Genomic DNA, 19,885 nt, shown 5'->3' on the forward strand with positions numbered 1-19,885 from the left:
TTTCTTTCTTTATTTTCCCTCCCCTCACTATCCAGGACCAATTCGGGTTCTCTTTCCCACTCAACACCTCCTACTTCGCAGGCAACACTGGTCCCTACAAGCCCTCCAGCAGACTGAAAGCAAGGACTGCTTTCTGCCTGGGTGACTTCCTGTCTTGAGGGCTCTGTGCCCAAATTTACACCAGAAGAAATCAGTGTAACTCAAGTTTAATATAGCTCAAAGCAGAGCTAATTCTGTGCTGAAACAGTCTGGAATGGCATACCAAACTCTGGTTTTGGCCATATGTACTAGTGTTTCGCACTCCTTCCCCCCAAAAATAAGTTTTAGCTCATAGTATTATCTATTTTTATCTTATCTATAACCTATTCTAAAATTACACCAGTAATTTTAGAAAAATTACTAAAAATCAAAGCCACATTTTCATATCCTGTCTTATCTAATTGGTCTAAAATCACTATCCAACATCAGTGAGCAGGGAAACATAGATTTCTTTTTAAATAGCAATAAGAAATGGATGATTTATCAGACACATTTCAAAATATTAATCGTGTAAAGACATCTTAATAAATGAGGGACGATTATTCTCATCTTCCCAGACCAAAGTACAGCTGTGAAATCCTTCCAAACAGTGCTCAAGATGTTTGATTTCTATTTTAGTTGATACTTGACAGAAAGGATTTTATTTTTACATTATTTAGAGGAAGTGGAAAGGAGAAATTGTGCTGTCCTTTTCCCATTTTGCTCTCCTTGCTTATCCTCCTGCCTTTTTATTTGTGATTACAATGCTTTATTACACATGGTCCTGAGAGCCTTCAGGAGTTATGTGTCTTCTGTAGTCAGTATTATTCCTTATTATTTTAAGGTGTGGTAAACCCAGCTGTTGCCAACTGAACACCTGATGTCTGGTGTCTGGAATGTATAAAGTAGAAGACAGCTGAAAAGCACTGTAGCCCAGAAAAAACACAGATTTTAACTGAAGCACACACCTGCTTTGGGCTTCTTAGGCGAGATTCTCTACAGCTCAGCTTCCACGTTCTAAAGTGATCCTCTAGTTCATGGAAAAAAAAAAAAAAGTAGGAATACCTGAAGTTAAGGAATCAAAGTATTATGTTGGAAGAAAATGCTTTGCACTAGAGGAATCCTAGGTCTGAATTGTACTGAATTATGAATAAAAGAAGGGGAAGATCTCACTTTTCAGCACTAGCCCACAGTCCCATGAAATTAGTTCTAACTAAAGCCACACTCTGAAGGCATGGTTCCATATGATGAGGTTAGAGTTCACTATCTAAAACAGAAGGAAATGAACACCCTCTCCCAAATTAAATATTCTTCAGTCTGGTTATTGAGTTGAAGTGGCTCATGGACCATATGGCAAACACCAAGGAGGAGCTAAGGGTGGGTGAAAATCTGCAGTTGGGACATGAGAAGTTAGCAACATCTCAGCTTCTTGCCCTTGGTGAACTATTAGATCAGATCAGCTGCTCCTAGACCTGTCTAGAGGAATCAGTTTGCTCTGCAGATCATCACTTCAAGGCCCATTCTGGAAGAGAAAAGACTCAACTGAACAAGATAAAATAAGCTATTTTTGCTTATGATAGCATGTTCTTAACAATACATTCAGTATGTCATTGAATAGACAATTTGAAATGAAAGAGCTCTGAAACATCTAATAAACTCACTGTGCAAATATCCATGTATGGCTACACAAACTAAAATGTTCTCAGACTACTGAAAAATTCGGGAACAATGTTTAGTTATTCAGGATGGGCATGATCTTTAAAGAAGCAGGTCTGGCTCAAAACCAACACAACTATGAAAAAAGTTTACCCAGGGGAAAGTAGGCAAAAAGCACTGAAGAACTGAGGTAACAGAGGAACCAACACTGGGGGAACAGAGGCTCTGTTGTTTTTATAGGCAAATGTTTCAGAAGTTTATTCAGCAAAGTATTCACTCAGTCTTTAAGTAATCAAGTAATCGAGCCCATGGGACAAGTTTGGGGCATGAGCCCATTTCACCCAGCCTTTCCCTTTGTTCTGAAGGAGATGACCCCTCTGACATGGTCTGAATGACTTTCTGTGTCTTGGCACGGGCAGGCATTCCCTGATGCCTCTGGTCTCACCCTGTCCTCTCACACAGAGGCACGAGCACAATTAAGTCTCTGCCTATTCCACTGCATTCCCCAGCCATGGCTGCATCACCAGGGCAAGGAGAAGGAAAGCACTGAGCTGTAGAAAGCAGACAGCTGCCCATGTTGCTTGGAAGAGGGACAGAAATTTGAGAAGTGGGGAGAGAAGGGTGGCTGCTCCAGGGAAAGATGGGTGGTATTGGCCTGGTTGGGTGGGAGTAGTACTGCTGTGAAGAGGAAGGAAGGGACCAAGCTCCCGGGCACAAGGAGAATGAAAGATCAGGCTACAGAAATCACCTATAACCAATATTCACATCTGTCAACTCTGGGCGTCCTATTAATGCTGCAAGCTTTTAGCTCAAGTGAAACCAGCATTATTGCCCTGAAATATAGCACAAGTACTTCAAGTCTAAATAATTCAGATGTCAAAATGGGTGAGAGGAAGAAAATGATTTAGTGGAAAGACTGCTTTGTTTTTGATGTCGCTATTTCTTTCTATTTATGCACCCATACAGACACTAACAAATCAGTGAACTGGATGCACAACCAGACACCATCACTGATTACATCTTTCCCTGAACAAAAGCAAGGAAATAGAGGAGGGAAAAAAAAGCAAGCAAAAGTTATTTAAAAGGCAGAACTATTTGATGAGATTTTATCTGCTATGCAGTTTAAACAGAATTCCCAAACTATTTACAATCAGAATGTTGAGGGTTGTTGGGCATTGCAAAGGAATTTTAAATAACTCCTGTTGGCAAAGTCTTTTTCTCAGAGTTGCCAAATCTCACTGCTTTATCAAAAATCTCATAATGTTGAATTGCTTATTTAAATCACAATCCAAAGAATTACTGACTAATGAGTTTCTTGCCTTTTTTTTTTCTTCTTTAAATAAATGTAAATTTATTGGGAACACACTTATTGCAGAAGGTAACAGATAATCAGAGTAAGTACCAGAGCAGTCAGAGATATTATTGTTCCTGTAGGCCTTTCTCTAATCAGGGGAGAAGAAAATCGATGTTTACTGGCAGCTGCCTGCTGACAGCAGAAGGACACGGGGTCTGGGGCTCCCTGTTGTTCTATGGCAGTGCTTGCCCTAGTTAATAAACCCTAGCCCCAAATTAGCTCTTACTCTGTACTCCCTTATCTTCCCTCCACCCTGGCCTCGCAGGGTCTTTCCACATTACTGAATCTTTCATGAATACAAAAAAATTCCACTGGCTACACTGTGACTCCACCCAGAAGGAGCGGCCGGTTTCACCAGCCCATATAGAGCAGCATTAAAAAACCCCCACAGCACAGCAGTACTTTTTAATTCTAACTCATCTGCTGGCAGGGCTGGGGGCAGGATTTGAGCCTATCACCTGCCCTGACCATTGTGTGTAGAGGTGCACGATGGACACCAAGCTGCCTTCATGGACACACAGGTGTGCACGGGCAGTGTCAGGAGGACAGTGATGCCTCTAGTCATGTAGGGGACAGCCAGCCCAGGTAAAACCCTGGTCTTGGTCTGACTTAAAGCTCAGGTTTTTGATACGCTTTCAGTATCATGCACTTAACCTTCTTCAGTTGTCAGTAAAACACCAGATATATCAATGTCTAAAGGAGACGTGTCAGGATGGAGCCTGGTGGTTCTCAGTGGTGTCAAGCAATAGGACAAGAGGCAATGGGCAGAAACTCCACCTGAACATGAGGAAGAACTTTACTGTGTGGGCGACCATGCACTGGAACAGATTGCCTAGAGTGGTTGTGGAGTCTCCCTCACTGGAGATAGCAAGAACCCTCTGGATGCAATCCTGTGCCGTGTGCTCTAAGACAACCCTGCTTGAGCAGGGAGGTTGGACCAGAGACCCTCTGTGGTCCCAACCTGACCCTTTCTGTGATTCTGTGATTTCATCCTCCATCTGATCAAAGGCACCTGAGGGATTTTTGGACACCAAGACTCTCAAAAATTGAGTTAAACCCCCTGAAGATGTAATACAGTTGCACACACTTCACCTGCAGCCTGTTTTCTGTATCTTTAGCACATATCAGTGTCATCTGGAGGCTCTTTGTGGGGGCCCGGGGACTCCACAAATGCATTCTAGTTGGAATGGTTGTAGCCAGGTGGGGGCAGGGGGCAGACCTCTCCTCCCCAACAACTAGCAACAGGAGAACGAGAGGTCACAGTCTTCAGATGCACCAGGCAAGGTTTAAGTTGAACATTAGGAAGATTTTCTACACAGAAAGGGTGATTAAGCACTGGAATGCCTGGACTGCCCAGGGAGGTGGTGGAGTCACCATCCCTGAAGGTGCTTAAGGAAAGACTGGATGTGGCCCTTTGTTGTAGATGTCTGTCGGTGAACCCAATGGGAAGAATGATGATGTCTAACTCCAGTTCAGAAGGCTGAACGATTTCTTTATTATAATTATGCTAGAATACATTAATATACTATACAAAAGAGGATACTAAAAACTACATGCTACTTTCCCTAACTATCATATCTAACTCACAACTCGTGACCCTCTCGTGAGAGTCCAGACACAGGTGGATCCGATTGGACATCAGGGCCAAACCATCCATGATCCAACCAAGCATTCGCTCTAGGTAAACAATTCTCCAAACACACTCCACAAGAGGAAAACAAGGAGCAGAAATAGAAATTGTTTTCTCTTTCATTTCTCTCTGTGCATCTCAGTGAAAAATCCAGAGAGAGAGAGAAATGTGCTTGCCACAGCCCTTAGTGCCCTGCTCTAGTTGACACGATGCTGTTCAGACTCCATGATCTCAGAGGTCTTTTCCAACCTAAATGATCCTATGATTCAAAGAGCAACAAGCGCAGATCCTCGCGCAGCGACCTGGCCTTGAGACAGAGGCGCATCTGGCCCCCACGAGGCAGACGTGACCTCCTTTCCCCTCACACCGCCGGTCCGCGGGGACGAGCCCCGCCAGTCCCCGCTGCCTCCCCGCCCCCGGGCGCCTCCGCCCCGCGCATGCGCGCGCCGCCTCGCGGCTGCTGCTCGCCGCTCCGCCGCCGGGGGCGCTGCCGCGCGCCTGCCCGCGCCTCCCGGGGGCGGTTCCCGCTCGGGTCCGCGCCCGGATCGCGATGGCGGCGGCGGTGGCAGGAGCCGGGGCCGGGGCCGGCGCCGGGGCGGCGGCGGGCGGGGGAGGCGGGGAGCGGAGCAGCACCCGGGACCGGCTCCTGGCGGCGCTGGAGGATCTCGAGCTCTTGGCCAGGTACCGCGCTCGGCCCCCCGTCGGCCCCGGGTGGCGGCGGGGCGCCGGGGGCGGGGTGAGGGCTCCCGGCGCGGTCCGTGCGCGGAGCCGGCGGCGGGGGCGGCGGGCGGAGCGGCAGCCCCTGAGGTTGGGATGGGAGGGGCCCGGCGCGACTGGAGCGCCGGTCCGACCCGGCTCGGTACGCGTTTTCCTGCTCTCTCGCCGTCCTCAGGATGGTGCCGCGCCGGCGTTCGGCCCGGCCCTGCGCAACGCTTCCCGGCGCTCATCCCACTGGGAAAGCGTCGGTCGTTTGCAGAGAGAAGGAGTAGCTTCCTTTTTCTCCCACTTGCCTTTCTCACTTGGTTGACACCTCTGTTTCCTGTGAAGTGTGCGCTCACACGCCGATTTTAGGCATTTTATTAATCACTAAAAATATGCTTAAGTCAGAAATACGTAGATGGTGTTGCATGACATCAGCTGTTCTCGTCAGTGCCACATTCACTCCAAGTAGGCTGCAGAGCTTGTCTTCAGAGTGGTAGAAACGCTCAGATACTTACTCCAGGGTCTTTAGTCCGGGCTGGTAACCCCCATCCAAGTTGTCGACCATGTCGTGGTGGCACAGCTGGCAGTGAAGTTCAGATAGTTCCTAATTATTTTCCACACCTCAGGGAGAGCAGGAGTTTAGGAAAGCATTTTCAGAGGGAATAACCTGTGCTATCCATGTGGCTTGCTCACTCAGTGATTACCAAGAGTAGGATAAGCTATTGGTGAGTTGCTCTCCTTGTGTCTGGTTAAGTTTTATCCTGTGTCACAGATTTTATTGTGGCATAAGAGTTGCTGAAGAGCATGTGTTTATGGAAAAAAGAAAACAAACTTGTTTTTATCTAAATTACTTTTTTTTTTTTTTTTTGATCCTGGAACTAGCATTCTACCACAATGAAGCCAGAGCAATGCTCAGCAGAATTTAGTGAATCTTCCTGTTGATCAGCAAAGTGTTGCAGCACCCTGGGGCTAGGCCTTTCTCAGTCACAATACTGGTTTGGTGGTAGGGGCAAAAATTAAGCCACATGTCTAATCTGTAGCCTTTCTATAGTTTGGAATCTACATCTGTGCATTATCTGGCTGACACAGAGTAGAATTACAGCATTCCATGACATCACCTTTGATGGTGGTAGCTGACCTACTTAAAATGGATTTTATTTGCTACTGCTCAGTGTTGGTCAGGTAGAATAAAGTTTTAGTAACAGTGACAATTTTCTTTATTCTCTAATTGTTTAAAATCATAGTAGTGTTCAGGAGTGACCAAGAGACATAGACCAAGATCAGACCTTTACTGGGGATTTTTTTTTTGACATTTCTGGCCCCACTGCTATATTACTCACACACCCCACTAAGCTGCTTACACTGGACCAAGCAAAGAAAATGGAGAAAAGTAGAGAAGTAAAACAGTGAAGACCCTCTTGCAACAAACAAAGCTAGTAGAAGAAGGATCTGAGTGCACTCCATTATGCTGTTTCTTCTCTCAGCTTCTGTTTATGTCTTTTATGGTTTAACAGGAACTTAGCACATTTCTTGAGTTCATGAGGGCTTCATGAGCTCAAATAACAAAGAAAAGAATGTGCTTTCTTGGTTGAAAAGTCCCTGCTCACACTGTACTATAAAATATAAAATACTCAGGTCCATGAATACTTTCGTAATGATACCAGTACTCTGGTAATTTTGGGATGACTTGACAGTGGAGCCTTAGAAAACTGTGCAAACGGAGTTCTCCTTTCAGGGAACTAATTGAAATGTTGGCAATTTCAAGAAACCAAAAGCTTCCACAACCAGGAGAAGAGAGCCAGGTAAGCTGCCTTTCTAAATTGTGTTTCTTTGGATAAGCATAATGCTTTACTTCTAATTTTTTTCCATTCTTTTGTTTGTCCTTACTTTCTCCCTTTGTCCTTGCCTATATTCGTGTTAATGGTCATGATGGGGATTTGGCCCTGCTACAAAGGCATTATTGGTTCTCCTGTTGTTTATTCATTTTTTATGTGCTTCATAGGCTGTTTCTGCAAACAGGAAGAAATTTTGTTTCATTTTTCATTCAAACAAAAATACTCCTATGGATGCCATTTGCTCTTCTTTGTAGCATGACTGAGGGTGTGTTGTTACTCTAGCCAAATTAAAAGTTCTACAAAACTGTTGTTCAATAGATCCTGGAACTGCTGATTCAGAGAGACGGAGAGTTTCAAGAGCTAATGAAGTTGGCAGTTGATCAGGGAAAAATCCATCATGAAATGCAGCTTTTAGAAAAGGTAGTAGAAAAGCGGGATAATGATATTCAGCAGCTGCAGAAACAGCTTAAAGAAGCAGAGCACATACTGGTAAGTTCATAATGATGTGTTTGCTTTTGAGCATCTTGTAGAAAAGGTGGTTCTGGGCAAAATGGTGTTATGTTAGTTTGAGAAGATTTACATACTTAAAACTTCATAAGAGCTTAGTGGTTTGGGTTTTTTCTCAGTAGTCAAACACTGTTTAGTTATCATGGTATTAAGTTTTTTTTTTATAATGTTAATTTGCTTCTAAGTCTACTTTATTTCTGTATTTTGAAAATGTTCATGGAAGTTTCTCTTTTAAAATGCTATTAAATGGAAGGATTTATTCACAAAAGCTGACTTTATGTAGACGTTTATAAATTAAAGATGTATTGAAGGTTTGGTTTGCTTTGTGGATTTTTATTTTTTACAACTAGGCAACAGCTGTTTATCAAGCAAAGGAAAAACTGAAATCAATTGAAAAAGCACGAAAAGGTGAGTATCCATCATTGTACATATTACATAAATTCAATTCTAAAGAAAGTTGTTAGTGAGCTCAAATTGGGCATTTTTTTATTTCTTTTAATTTTACTATCACAGATTTCAGATGCTTTTTGTGTAAACAAATTTCCATTTCATTGTGAAAGTGTAACCATTTTCTCAGAATAAAGACAGCATTGAATTTTTTTTTTGTGGCAAACATATTTTAAAACATATTTTAATATGAAAGTGTCTTAGCAGTCTTCTTGGACTGATAATAATATATCTGATTACCTAAGTGCCTTACTAAATTGCCTCAGGAAGTTTGCTAAGGAAAGGAAGAGAATGTTTGTGTGTATATGCACTGTATTTTGAAAGACTGACTAGCTGGTGATACTAGATTTTAATTGTAGCAATTCCTGCCATTCTGTGGCACTTACCAAGCTGAACTAACTTTTTTTTTGGGGGATGGGGAGGGCAGGGGGGAGGGAGAAGGCATCTTCTTTAGGTTGTGTTGTGTTGTTTCTACAGTGTCTTTTATAATTTTGTTATGTCCCTTTCATCTAGAAAATCAAGGAATTTAATAAAGTTCCTATTAATCTAATACAGGCACATATTTGGAGGGACTCTTCTGGGTACAGTCTGTAGCTACTTGTGGGAATGAACAAAAAAACTTCCTTTGCTACAGAAAATTCTATATTAAAGCAGGAGCTGAAGTTTCAGAATTTTTTTTTGTGCTTGTCAAGTACACTCGTTTAAGAGATTGTTTGTGTTTTTCACGAGGTTGGAGAACCATTGATATTGAAGGTGTTTTGTACTTGTGTGTGTAAATTCAGTTCACTGCGAAGCTCATCTTTGCATAGTTTGAGAATATTCTAAACAGTCATTGCATTTGAACCAGGCTTTTAATGTTTGGCAAAATCACATTCCCAGTCTTTTAAATACTGGTGGCCAATATTCTGAAATAATTAAATGCACAATCTCTTAAGAATGCAGCAACATTTTTTTCCGTTCTTCCAGGTGCCATTTCCTCTGAAGAAATAATTAAATATGCCCATAGGATCAGTGCTAGCAATGCTGTTTGTGCCCCTCTGACATGGGTACCAGGTAACTATTGTGTTTATGACAGTAGATTTTTAAAAAATAATAAATCATGGTTAATATCTGGTCTTACAATGTTTTTATACAGCAATAACCACCAGCATTTATTAGAATGACATTTTTTTCAGCTGTTACATCTAATATTTAATTCTAAATATTTAGTTTTATCTAAAATGGATATCCAAAATCCTGTGGACTTCACTTACATCTCCAAAAGGTTATGAAACTGTCTGCTTTCATTAACAGATTGGCCTCCTCTGTTCTCCTTTGTTTGCCTTTTTCCCCTGAATGTTTACCCTGATTATAAGTCAAAGGCTAATGCTAAAGGCTTTTCTATGTATTTGGTTGTGTTCCCTCTTGCACCTTACAATATTCTTTCAGAGAATGTTAGTAAACAGTGGAGCCAGAAGCAGAACTTCTACTATGACATGTTTCAATTTTGGATACTACCCTCTTTGTCCAAAATGAAAACGTGTTTGATCCAATTTCTGTCCTTGCTGTTTAGCTGTGAAATAGCAGGGTGAGCAAAAGTATCTTTTAAACATGATGGGGTTTTTGTTTGAGTTGCTTTGGGTTGTTTGGGTTTTTTTTAATATGCTTTTTCTGCCAAGTTTGAATGAGCAAAGAAAGTCTTAAGTGAAAGACAGACTTGGATTTTAATAAAACAGGTGTGATGCTCACTGCTCATCCAAGCAACCGGAGTATGAGGTTTTTTGGTCATTAAACTAGGCTCTGAAGCTAAAGCTAATGTCTGCAAGACAATTGGTAAATATTTCAAAGCATTCTTTTCCTTTTTTTTTCTTAAAGGGGACCCACGTAGGCCATATCCTACAGATCTGGAAATGAGAAGTGGTCTCTTGGGTCAGATGAACAACCCATCCACCAATGGAGTCAATGGACACTTACCAGGGGATGCGCTTGCAGCAGGCAGACTGCCAGGTAAGCGAAACTCAGTTTTGTTTTGTTTTTCTTTACTGCTTATAGATTCACAGCAGCTATACATTTCCCTTAGCAAAGGCAAATCAGAGGCAAAGCAATGAAAATTGTGGTTAATGTTGTTCCCTAGCAGTGAAGACCTAGTAAAGAAAGGGAATTAGAAATTGCATAATTTTTTTTTCATTTCTTGCTAAACTGCAGACACTACAGCTAAGTCAATATAAACAAAACTCAGTTACCTTTGTATTTTAAATAAATAATTAAGTGATTTCTAGACATATTAGAAAGAAGCACTTTGTGAGCAGCTTTTGCTTAGTGGTGATGGCAAAGCATGGAATTGAGAAAGCTGTATTTGGAAGAAAGGTGGTTTATTGTTATTCCCTACCTTTCTTTGAGTCTATGCTTAGAAGTTTTGGATTTAAAAGACATGGCAGGGGACAGCTGCTGAGATAGTACACTGAGTGTAGGAATCAAGCTTTAATCCCTTAATTGCTTTGTGAAATGGGCACTTCCATTGACTTCAGTGAGATCCATTCCTTCATGCAAAAATTGAATTTAGCAGTAAATTACAGTAATTGAATCAAGAGTTCAGTTGCTCTGTGTATGTGCAGCATTGATCTACCATAGTTAGACTAAATGGTGGAAAAAGTTGTAGTTTGGCTTCATAGGAGATCTGTAACGTTTCTTACATATCTGTTAAGCCACTATCAGGTATTATGGAAAGCTTGCTTTCAAAAATCATGCTGAATTTGTTAAAAAACCCCTCTTGTGACTCCACTGCAGAAATAGTAAATTTGGATTTTGTGTTTCTGATCATCTGTCTAACCCTCTTGTCACCTCTTAGGAAGTGACTTGAAATTCTGCATCATCTCACTTTGTAAACTTCTGGGCTTGGATAAAATGGGTCAGTGAGCTGAATGGGAGTAGGACCCTGACATCTGTCCATAGCAACTCACCAGGGAAATGCTGGGGATTGGCCCACGTACCTTTTTTGTTCTTTTGAAATATGGTCAGAGGAGATGTTAAGGTTGTGACTCCCTAATGGAATTTCAGCATTTATTTGTGTAAGTTTTGGCAGAGCCTGTTCTGGCTGGCTCCTCTGCCTTAGAGGATGCAGACTTGATCCATTTACTTTTGAATGCTGTCTCTATAAGAACTGAAAGGAATTTTCAGGAATTTTAGGAATTTTCTTTGAGAAGCTGGAAAATGTGGGATTTAAACTCCTCCAGTAAAATTCTTAATTGAGTCTTGGGCTCCTCTGTCAGGTGAAATACTCACATAGCTAGACTGTCAAGGTAAGAGGGAAACAGTGATTTACAAGAAAGCTGAAGCTGCCTGAGCATTTTGTGTAGGGATGCTGAATCTGTTGGTGTGTGGAGGCATGTCCTGAGAATGCTAATTATGAAATGTAGTCCTTTTGGAGACTCCTGCAGAGATGTCCTGTTACTGAGTCCTTAGTGAATGTGCAGACCAGTTTCTGGACTGCTTGGTAACCTCCAAACCTTGAGGCTGCTTAGCACACACATTCAGCCTGGTTTAATAGCAGGCTGGTTCTAGCATTGAAGCATGGCCACAAAATGTAAAACACTAGCTTCCATTCTAGCTCGTTCAGATAAAGGCTTTTCAGGCATATTTGGATAAAGCCTTTTTCTCTGAATTTTTATGGTCTGCCTGATTTTTTTTTTAATCTAATATTTTAATCTATTTTTGCATACTGACAGACCGTGATAATTTTCATTACTCCCAGTAGCTGTGAGTGCTAAATCAGTTCAAACCTGTGCTTTGAAGTTGAAAAGCTCTGTATTGAGTATATGAGTTATCAAGAGCCACCTACATAAATGGGCCTCTCTGGCAGAGCAGACTTTTAGGATTATAGAATTGCTCCATCATGAGATTTTTCCAGCTGTTACTGGAGGGTTTAATTTGTCCAAAATTTAGAAAAGGATTTCAAGATTTGTTTTGATTTTAAATTGAAGTTCTGGTTGAGCTGTCTTGTTGAATTTGTCAATATACAAAACTGAAAGTTTTCTTGATTATGCCTCTTTTTTTTTCTAGATGTGCTTGCTCCTCAGTATCCTTGGCAGTCAAGTGATATGTCAATGAACATGCTACCTCCTAATCATAGTAATGACTTCATGCTGGAGCCTCCAGGACACAATAAAGAGAATGAAGATGATGTAGAAGTTATGTCAACAGACTCCTCAAGCAGCAGCAGTGACTCAGACTAGGGGGACAGTATCCCTAGTAGACCTTTCCTGTGGTGAAGGTAGGTTAGATGCTGTTTGTCACAAACTGCAATATCCTTTTGTTACACCAGCAGCCCTGTGTAGGGAGAAGATAACAGCTGGCTCAGAAATAGGGTGACTAATTTAAAACTATGGACTATAGACTTGTTTTTTTCCTGTTAGATGTTCTGGGAGCTGGGAGAAATGTCTGGAAGCTGTCTGCTGGGGGAGAGATGTCAGATTTTCAGTGATTGTGTAAATGTATGTTTGCAAGAGATGTGTAAATATATATTTATATATATGTATTTACTATACATTAGATGACATAAGTTCCTGGGAAAAAATGTGTAAGGGGAATCCCCTTGTATGTTTGTTAGTAACTTTACTCTTTTGATGATAGCCTTTTCTATGCCACAGAAATTAAACACAAAGTTTGTAATGTATCCTTTTTTTGTTACTGCCTAAATCTGTCCTTGATCATCTGTGTATCAAGAACAAAAATATGGCAATAAGGTGTATTAAAAGAGTTTGTAATTATTGTAATATATAATGAAGATTTGTCATAAATAAACTCTGCTTTGATCTAACGTCAATTTTCCAAACTGGAATCTTAGACGAGTTGCCATGTAACTTCAATACTCAGCACATTTTATCCCAGTATGTGGTTGAATTCTGACTGAGTTTCAGAAGTTTGTACTCCATTTTCCCCTATGCAAAGTGCCCAGTCAGCATTAGAAGCAGCTGAGGAGTCAGAAGTGGAAAGCCTGTCCTTCCTATTCAGGTGAGCCCTTCCAGGTACACACAAAGCTGGGCCGACCCTGAAGCAGCGAGTGCCCACCCACAAGGCTGCCCCAAATACTTGGTTAAGTGTCCTGGGACCCTGGAGGTGACACACTTTGGGGCATGCTGCAGGTTTAGCTCCTTTCAGATCAAAGTGCTCAAGAATTTTTTTTTTTTTTGTTCTTGTCATCTTTAATTTTTTGAGTTCTTTGAACCTGCTGATTTGTTTACTTTTGCAATTACATTTCCTGAATCAGCTGCAGTGTTATTATTTTGTCTTTCCAAAGGCAATTCCCTTGGCTTTCCTTTCCTCGTTCTGTTTTGCTTAAGGAGTCATGACAGCTGCTTTTCTCTTATGTAACCCTCTGATAGAATTTCAAAACTCATGTGAACTGTTGCTCCTGGCAGTTACAGGTTTCTGTCCTGCAGCACAGCTTACTGCAGCATAGATCACAATTCTCTTCCCTTTTCCATTTTGTAGATTCCTCACAGGAAGTACCTGATGATTCAGGTAATTCCTCCTTTGCTCAAGTAATCTTTCAAACATTGCTGCTGGTAATGCTGCCACCTGTGACCAATCTGTACAAATCCCATAAGGATGTAGAAAGGACTTCAGTCACATTCAATCACATAATATAGGGCAGTGGGTTTTGTTTTCAGAGAAATGGGGAATTTGGTTTTGTCTCAGCTATTCCTTTTACAAGTATTTTCAGAGTTATTAAACTGTCACCTCTTTCACAACTTAAAGTTATTCATACACATACATTTTGTAACCTTTATTCAATATTATGTTTTCCTCTTGGGTGCTTATCTCCATTGTCTTTCCTGTTTAATTCACATTAATCCAAATACATGTGCCCTGTATCAGTCATTCTAGTTAACCTTGCCTACCCCTTTTCTAGCTCACATTAGTTTTTGTCTTAAAGCATGTGTGATCTATATAATTCACCAACTGAAATATTGTGGAGGTGGGTGATTCTTTCCAGATATGAGAGAACTGAAGCAATGACCACTTATTTTTCTGCCTTGTTAGTTCCTCTGTTACAGGATTAAATGGGACCAATGTATTACATCTAAGAAATAGGTAAGGGAACAGCTCTGCCCACTGTTCACTTAGCATAAAATCAAACACTGGGTATTAGATGCATCCTAATCAGTTTCCTTGCATCAGTGCTCCAAACTATGCACAGTTCAGGAGTATGCTTCTCAGTGCTAATTATAGGATGGCTAATTATAATGCCATCTTAGGTGAATTCTGTCAGTTACAAACAGTTTAGTAAACCATGATACGGTAACTGAGTGTTCTGTTATTCAGTGGCTTAGATGTGTACTATTTTCCTATTTAGCAAAAGTACCAAAAATCAAAGTAAAGACTTAGTTGAAAGGACTGAGTCTTGGCAGCTAAAATTGACTGAGAACCACATTTTCTGCAGGGGTGGGGAATATAAATGTGTGATGGCTACAAAGTTATTTGAGTTGGGGATTGCTGACAGCTGGTTGCAGTAATGCACTGTAGTCTTTTAATCGATCCATTTTGAAAAGATACAGAAATGCTGACATATGGAGATACTGTTTGTGTCCTCATTTCAGTGTCTACTTGTGTATTTACAAGAAATAGAATGTTCATAACCATTAACAAAATATGCCAAGAAAGTATTTATTGAATGACAGACCATTTTACAGTGGTCTCTGTTCTCTCATCAGGACCTAGATGTTTTCTAAACTTTAAAATTGTACTAAATAATTCGATTTTTTTTTCTTCATTAGTCTTTGTGACAGATGGGCAGGACATCTGTCAACTCTTCCTACAGCTTCTTTGTTGACAGAATGGAATAATTTTCGGTGTACATAAGGTTGCTTGCAGGAAGCAAATCTCCACTTTTGAATAGAAAAATAAGCTTTTTACAAAGGTACAGTAGCAAAGGAATTTTTTGTGAAATTTCCCGTTTCAAAACTGCTGTGTAATGTTACTTCTTTCTTCACTTCAGAGAATGGGTGTCTGTCCTAAGGGAAGTTGCACATAATTAATACTTCAAACTCTAAGCAGGAGGATTGCCAGGGGCAGTAGCATCTTTATGCCTCATCACTCTCTCTGTTTCTCAGCAAGAAGAGCCATCTCCATTTAAAAAAAAATTATGTACCAAGTAAGGAATCAGCTTCAAGCTGATTTCTTTTAAAAACTGAGAAGTCAATTCATAATTTCAGGCAATTTTAATCTCAGTATTGTGCCTCTTTTTTATTCCAGAGAAATTAAAGATATCTTACAACATTTTTGTACAATGAGTATATCTAAAGGAAATAGACAGGAGATGTGCTATAAAAGAACCCTGACAAGAGAAAAATGAGCCAATTAGTGATTTATTTAAAAATTATATCCTACAATTAACTGCTGATATCTTAGTGACCACAGCTGGATGGTGACAATGAATCAAAATTAGTTACAGATTCTAAAAAAAAAAAAAAAATATGAACTCTTTGGTATTGTATGTACTGTAATTTCATTCACTAACAACTCAGTCATTTAATCAGTCAAACTGAAAATTCACTATTTTACCAAATCTCAGTAGCCAGTCATACAGAATTACACTCATCTGTGCTGTTTAATACTGACAGCTCTTTTTAGCCACAAAGTATGATTTTTTCCATGGAGCTACACCTATAAATGAGATTTGTGTCAGCCTAGTAGAGTAGGCACCTCTCCATTCCGAGAGTTCGGTTACAAATTCAGATCAATTGCAGAGATCTGAGACATTGCTGCAGATAAATTCAATGTAACTGAGGCTCTAAACAGAACTGTTATGAAAGCAACTGGCAAGAAGGGTCAGGGAATTTTCATTCTCTGCAATAAGTCATGGTAATCTTTTCACATTTTTAATACTCCTTTGATTTTCAAGTATATACTGCTGTCTGCAGGGAAAAAAGGCATTGTCTATTAAATGTAATTTTTGTTCATGACAGTAGCTTCATAACTGAAGCTAAGAGACAAGGCTAAGTTTTAAAATTGGTCCAGTAATTACAGGAAAGCAGGTTTAAATGAGTAAGTTTTGCTGCAACTGCTTTTAAGTGAGTAAGCTTCCCTGGCTAGTGGTGATTTCCAAATGGCTGTTCATCAATATAAAGATTAACTAGATAAAACACTGAATTTTCTGTAAAAGCAAACGTTAATTGTTAACTACTAAACCTAGAAATGGGTCTGGAATGAGAGACAACTGTCGTATGAAACATGGGAAAAACACTGAAACAGTTGGTATGTTCTTTGGGAAAGATAATATTTTCACATGGGCAGGGTTAGCACTTCATATCTTTTTTTCTTCTACACCAAAAAAGCGGGTCTGTCCTTTAGTTTGTTACATAACATACAATTTGTTTTTACTCTAATTGGTGACTTCCCGTGTACCCCTTTAGATGATCCAGCTCTTCTGTAAAGGGATTGTAACCTTGCTCTCTTAAACAGCGTAAGGCCCAGAACAGTTGATCTGCTGGAGGAAATTCATCCCATTTGACCCATTCCCAGCCTGTAGGAGAAAAAAAAAAAAAAAAAAAAAATCTGAGTATAGAGTTAAGACATGACCCAAGGAAACAAAATTAAGCTGTGGCAGGAAAAGTTTAGGCTGGATGTTAGGAAAAGGTGCTGGGGCACTGGAATAGCCTCCATAGTGCAGCCTGATAGAGCTCAAGAAGTGTTTGGGCAACCTTTTCAGGCACAAGGTGGGATTGCTGGGGTTGCCCCGTGCAGGGCCAGGAATGGGATTTAATGGTGCTCGGGGGTCCCTTCTAACTCAAGATATTCTTTGTTTCTGTGATAAAACAATTCTTCCTCTGTAAGTCTAGATGGATCATATAGAAACTACCAATACAAAGTCAGGTTCTCTGTTGCATATAGAGTCATTTTGCCTGAGCAGCTTTTTTTGTTTCCCAGAGAATGCCCCATCCCTGGGAGTGTTGAAGGCCAGGCGGGATGGAGCTCGGAGCCACCTGATCTAGTGGGAGGTGTCCCTGCCCGCGGCACGGCGCTTGGAACTAGAGGATTACTTACCCTCGTTCTTGTCGGGCTCCCGGTTGCGCGGCTCGGCGCCCGGCTCGGCCTCGCCCTTCATGAGCACGGTGACATAGTGGTAGCGCTGGGACGCGCACACCGCGTTCACGGCTGACGCGAACCGCACATGGTGCAGCCGCAGCGCCGCCTCCTCCAGCGTCTCCCGCGCCGCGCACTCCGCCAGGCTCTCCCTGCGGGCGGGCAAGGCAAGGGAAGGGAAGGGAAGGCAGGGCCGCCTCAGGGCACGGCCTTTGTACCATTGCAAAGGAAGGGTAGGGCGAGAAGGGAGGGCGCGGGGCTCCTACCCGAACTCCAGGTGCCCTCCGGGGAGCTGGTAGGTGCCGGCGCCCAGCGCGCCTTTCCGCTTGCCCAGCAGGACGCAGTCGGGGTGCGCGGCGCTGGTGACCACCACCCCCACGCCGACCCCGGGCCGCCGGGGCTGAGCCGCCTCCTCGCCCATGGCAAGCCCCGGGGGCTCGGCGAGGCTCGGTCCCGCCGGGGGCAGGCTGGGGCGGATCCGCCAATCGGGGTTTGGGATCCCGCGTTTTGGGGGGCCCTTGGCCGGGGGGTGTGTCCGTAGCTCGCGAGATGCGCGTGGTGGTGACGTCGCTGGTGGCGAGGTTCCAAGGCAGGCTCGAGAGGGAGAGGTGCCCTGTCCTGCTGTTTGCATGGGGATCATCGCCTCTGAACGCGCACGGACTTGTGAGGTCACCGCGAATAGAAAAGGCCTGTGTGCAAATGAGGGGCAGCTGAAAACAAGCAAGATACGACTCGGTTTTTGAAGGTCAGGGAGCCAGTCGGTCTCTGACTGCAGATTTGTCCAGAATTTGAAAAGTGGCCCTTCTTTGGTTAGCCCACTGTTTCTGGTCTGTGAAGATTCTGATTCTGAAGTGTCACGTTGGAATTATTAAAAAAGAAGCAACAAACTTAGCTGAGCAGAGCTCCACAGGCGGAATAACAGTTCCTGACTGATAAAGAAGAAATAAAAGTTTCTGTTGGCAAATATTTACCTTCATTCTCACATTTTTATAAATTACAGAGATATGTAGAATATGAGATACAAGCTTTCATTTTCTTTATAAAAAACTCTAAAGTTCGTCAGATTTTCCCTTTCTTCAGCCTATTGATCACAACAAAGAAAGAAGGTTTTTATTTGCAGACCTTTCAAATTGGTTTTGGGTTTTTGTTTGCTTGGTTTTGGGGATTTTTTTGGTAAGGTTTTAAAATACCTAAGTACAGATGTTTTTATTTACATATGAAAGTCACAGAGCCAAACTGGCTGAAGCTTAATCACATTTTTAGGGACCAGTTTTCTGGAGTTTAACTGCCCGAAGTGGCTCAATACAGCATGAGATGTGTCCCAGCACTGGCATGAAGGGCATGTCAGGAGCAAATGACTGGGCGTGCTAGAAGCAAGGCTGCCCTTTGGCAGTATTTGGCTGTGCTGCTTAACTGTGATGTCAGCCCACACCCTGAATTACTGACATTGGTAAATAACAGCAATAATAACAATAATAAATAATCCTGGGCAAATTGCCAAGCTAACTAGACTTTTTGTAAACCAAGCTCATTCATTTGTATCTGTATCCCCAGTACAGCTGAGTATCCTAAGTATCCTAATCCATGAGATTATCTATTAGGAGTATCCTAATCTCCAGATGAAACACCAGACATATCAGTCATATCATTTCTGTATTTACATTTTAAGACAATGATCTTACAAAAGCCGTATCAAAGATTCCTCCTCACCCATGAAGCTCATTTTGGTCCAATACATTAAAACACCACAAAGTTTTTACCTGAACTATGAAAACATTCTACTTTCTGTGTACACCATTTTCCTGTACCTTTTACCAAATAGCATTTAGTAATGAGTTTTGAGGGTGACCCATTGTCATTCTACTGATCTATTTTTAAATGCAAAAAAAAAAAAAAAGGTCCATATGGTCATTATGCTTGTTTATTATATTAGTTGTATACCATTCAATGAAAATATTATATGAAGATTATTATGTAGAGTGTAAAAAGTATGTTTTTATAAACAATATATTTTTCTTTGTCAGTACACTAAGATTTTGCCTTCCTCTCTACCATCCTCTTGATCACAACAAAGATGTGAAGTATTACCCTTTTACAAAACTTTAAAATGGCTAATTTTTTGTTAAGGTTTTGAAATCTCATTGTATACAGATGTTTAGATTTGTTTCATTTTTTTTTCACTTTACATTTGTGATCATTAATATAAAGAATACTGTATGAAAAGAAGCATTTTGTTGACTGAATCTATTCTAATTGGTTTCATTCTAGGATTTATTTAGGGCATACCTATGCAGCCAGGTATTGCAGAACATGAAGTAAATCTAGGCTGGTTTTCTGAATCTGATGGTGAACAGACATCCACTGAAGGAAAATATGGAAATAAACCAAGAATGAGAAAGTAGCAAAATCCTCTGCCACAGCAGTATGTTGAAAAACTTGCAAGATTATGATCTATATATCCTTGTAAACTAGTTTATTAATATTTCACCTGAGAAAGTACTTCTGTGAACCAAAACAGTGTAGTTAAACCAGCATGTATCCAGCAGCTACTGAAAAAAGGTAGATATTTTTCAGGCCCAATCCCTCGTTCCTTCTGCTAATGCTTTTATTGATGGAAGTGTTATTGAATGAACTGTATGTCTGAGCTGATCTGGATAAAATTTTTTTTTTTAA

The 19,885-nt window shown here is 41.3% G+C and overlaps 2 protein-coding genes across 2 annotated transcripts; one reads left to right on the forward strand and one right to left on the reverse strand.

The window, feature by feature from the left end:
• The first annotated feature begins 5,214 nt into the window (after positions 1-5,214).
• Positions 5,215-12,944, forward strand: MED4 (mediator complex subunit 4). Its single transcript, XM_053936593.1, has 7 exons — positions 5,215-5,339; positions 7,096-7,162; positions 7,514-7,684; positions 8,053-8,110; positions 9,116-9,202; positions 10,004-10,135; positions 12,188-12,944. The coding sequence occupies exons 2-7, from the start codon at positions 7,109-7,111 to the stop codon at positions 12,358-12,360; spliced, it is 675 nt and encodes a 224-aa protein (XP_053792568.1). The 5' UTR covers positions 5,215-5,339; positions 7,096-7,108; the 3' UTR covers positions 12,361-12,944.
• A 2,533-nt stretch (positions 12,945-15,477) lies between these two features.
• Positions 15,478-17,697, reverse strand: NUDT15 (nudix hydrolase 15). The gene is made up of 3 exons (XM_053936594.1): positions 17,479-17,697; positions 17,174-17,364; positions 15,478-16,652 (listed from the first exon to the last, which is right to left on the reverse strand). The coding sequence occupies exons 1-3, from the start codon at positions 17,631-17,633 to the stop codon at positions 16,507-16,509; spliced, it is 492 nt and encodes a 163-aa protein (XP_053792569.1). The 5' UTR covers positions 17,634-17,697; the 3' UTR covers positions 15,478-16,506.
• Positions 17,698-19,885: the final 2,188 nt, after the last annotated feature.

This window comes from Vidua chalybeata, chromosome 2, assembly GCF_026979565.1.
Source record: "Vidua chalybeata isolate OUT-0048 chromosome 2, bVidCha1 merged haplotype, whole genome shotgun sequence".
NCBI lineage: Eukaryota > Metazoa > Chordata > Aves > Passeriformes > Viduidae > Vidua > Vidua chalybeata.

Coding starts and splice junctions, on each gene's coding strand:
- MED4 (XM_053936593.1), top strand. CDS start 7,109: ATGTTGGCAATTTCAAGAAACCAAAAGCTTCCACAACCAGGAGAAGAG. Junction 7,685..8,052: donor AAGAAGCAGAGCACATACTG/GTAAGTTCATAA, acceptor TTTTACAACTAG/GCAACAGCTGTTTATCAAGC. Junction 10,136..12,187: donor TGCAGCAGGCAGACTGCCAG/GTAAGCGAAACT, acceptor TTTTTTTTCTAG/ATGTGCTTGCTCCTCAGTAT.
- NUDT15 (XM_053936594.1), bottom strand. CDS start 17,633: ATGGGCGAGGAGGCGGCTCAGCCCCGGCGGCCCGGGGTCGGCGTGGGG. Junction 17,365..17,478: donor GGAGGGCACCTGGAGTTCGG/GTAGGAGCCCCG, acceptor GCCCGCCCGCAG/GGAGAGCCTGGCGGAGTGCG. Junction 16,653..17,173: donor GGAGCCCGACAAGAACGAGG/GTAAGTAATCCT, acceptor TTTCTCCTACAG/GCTGGGAATGGGTCAAATGG.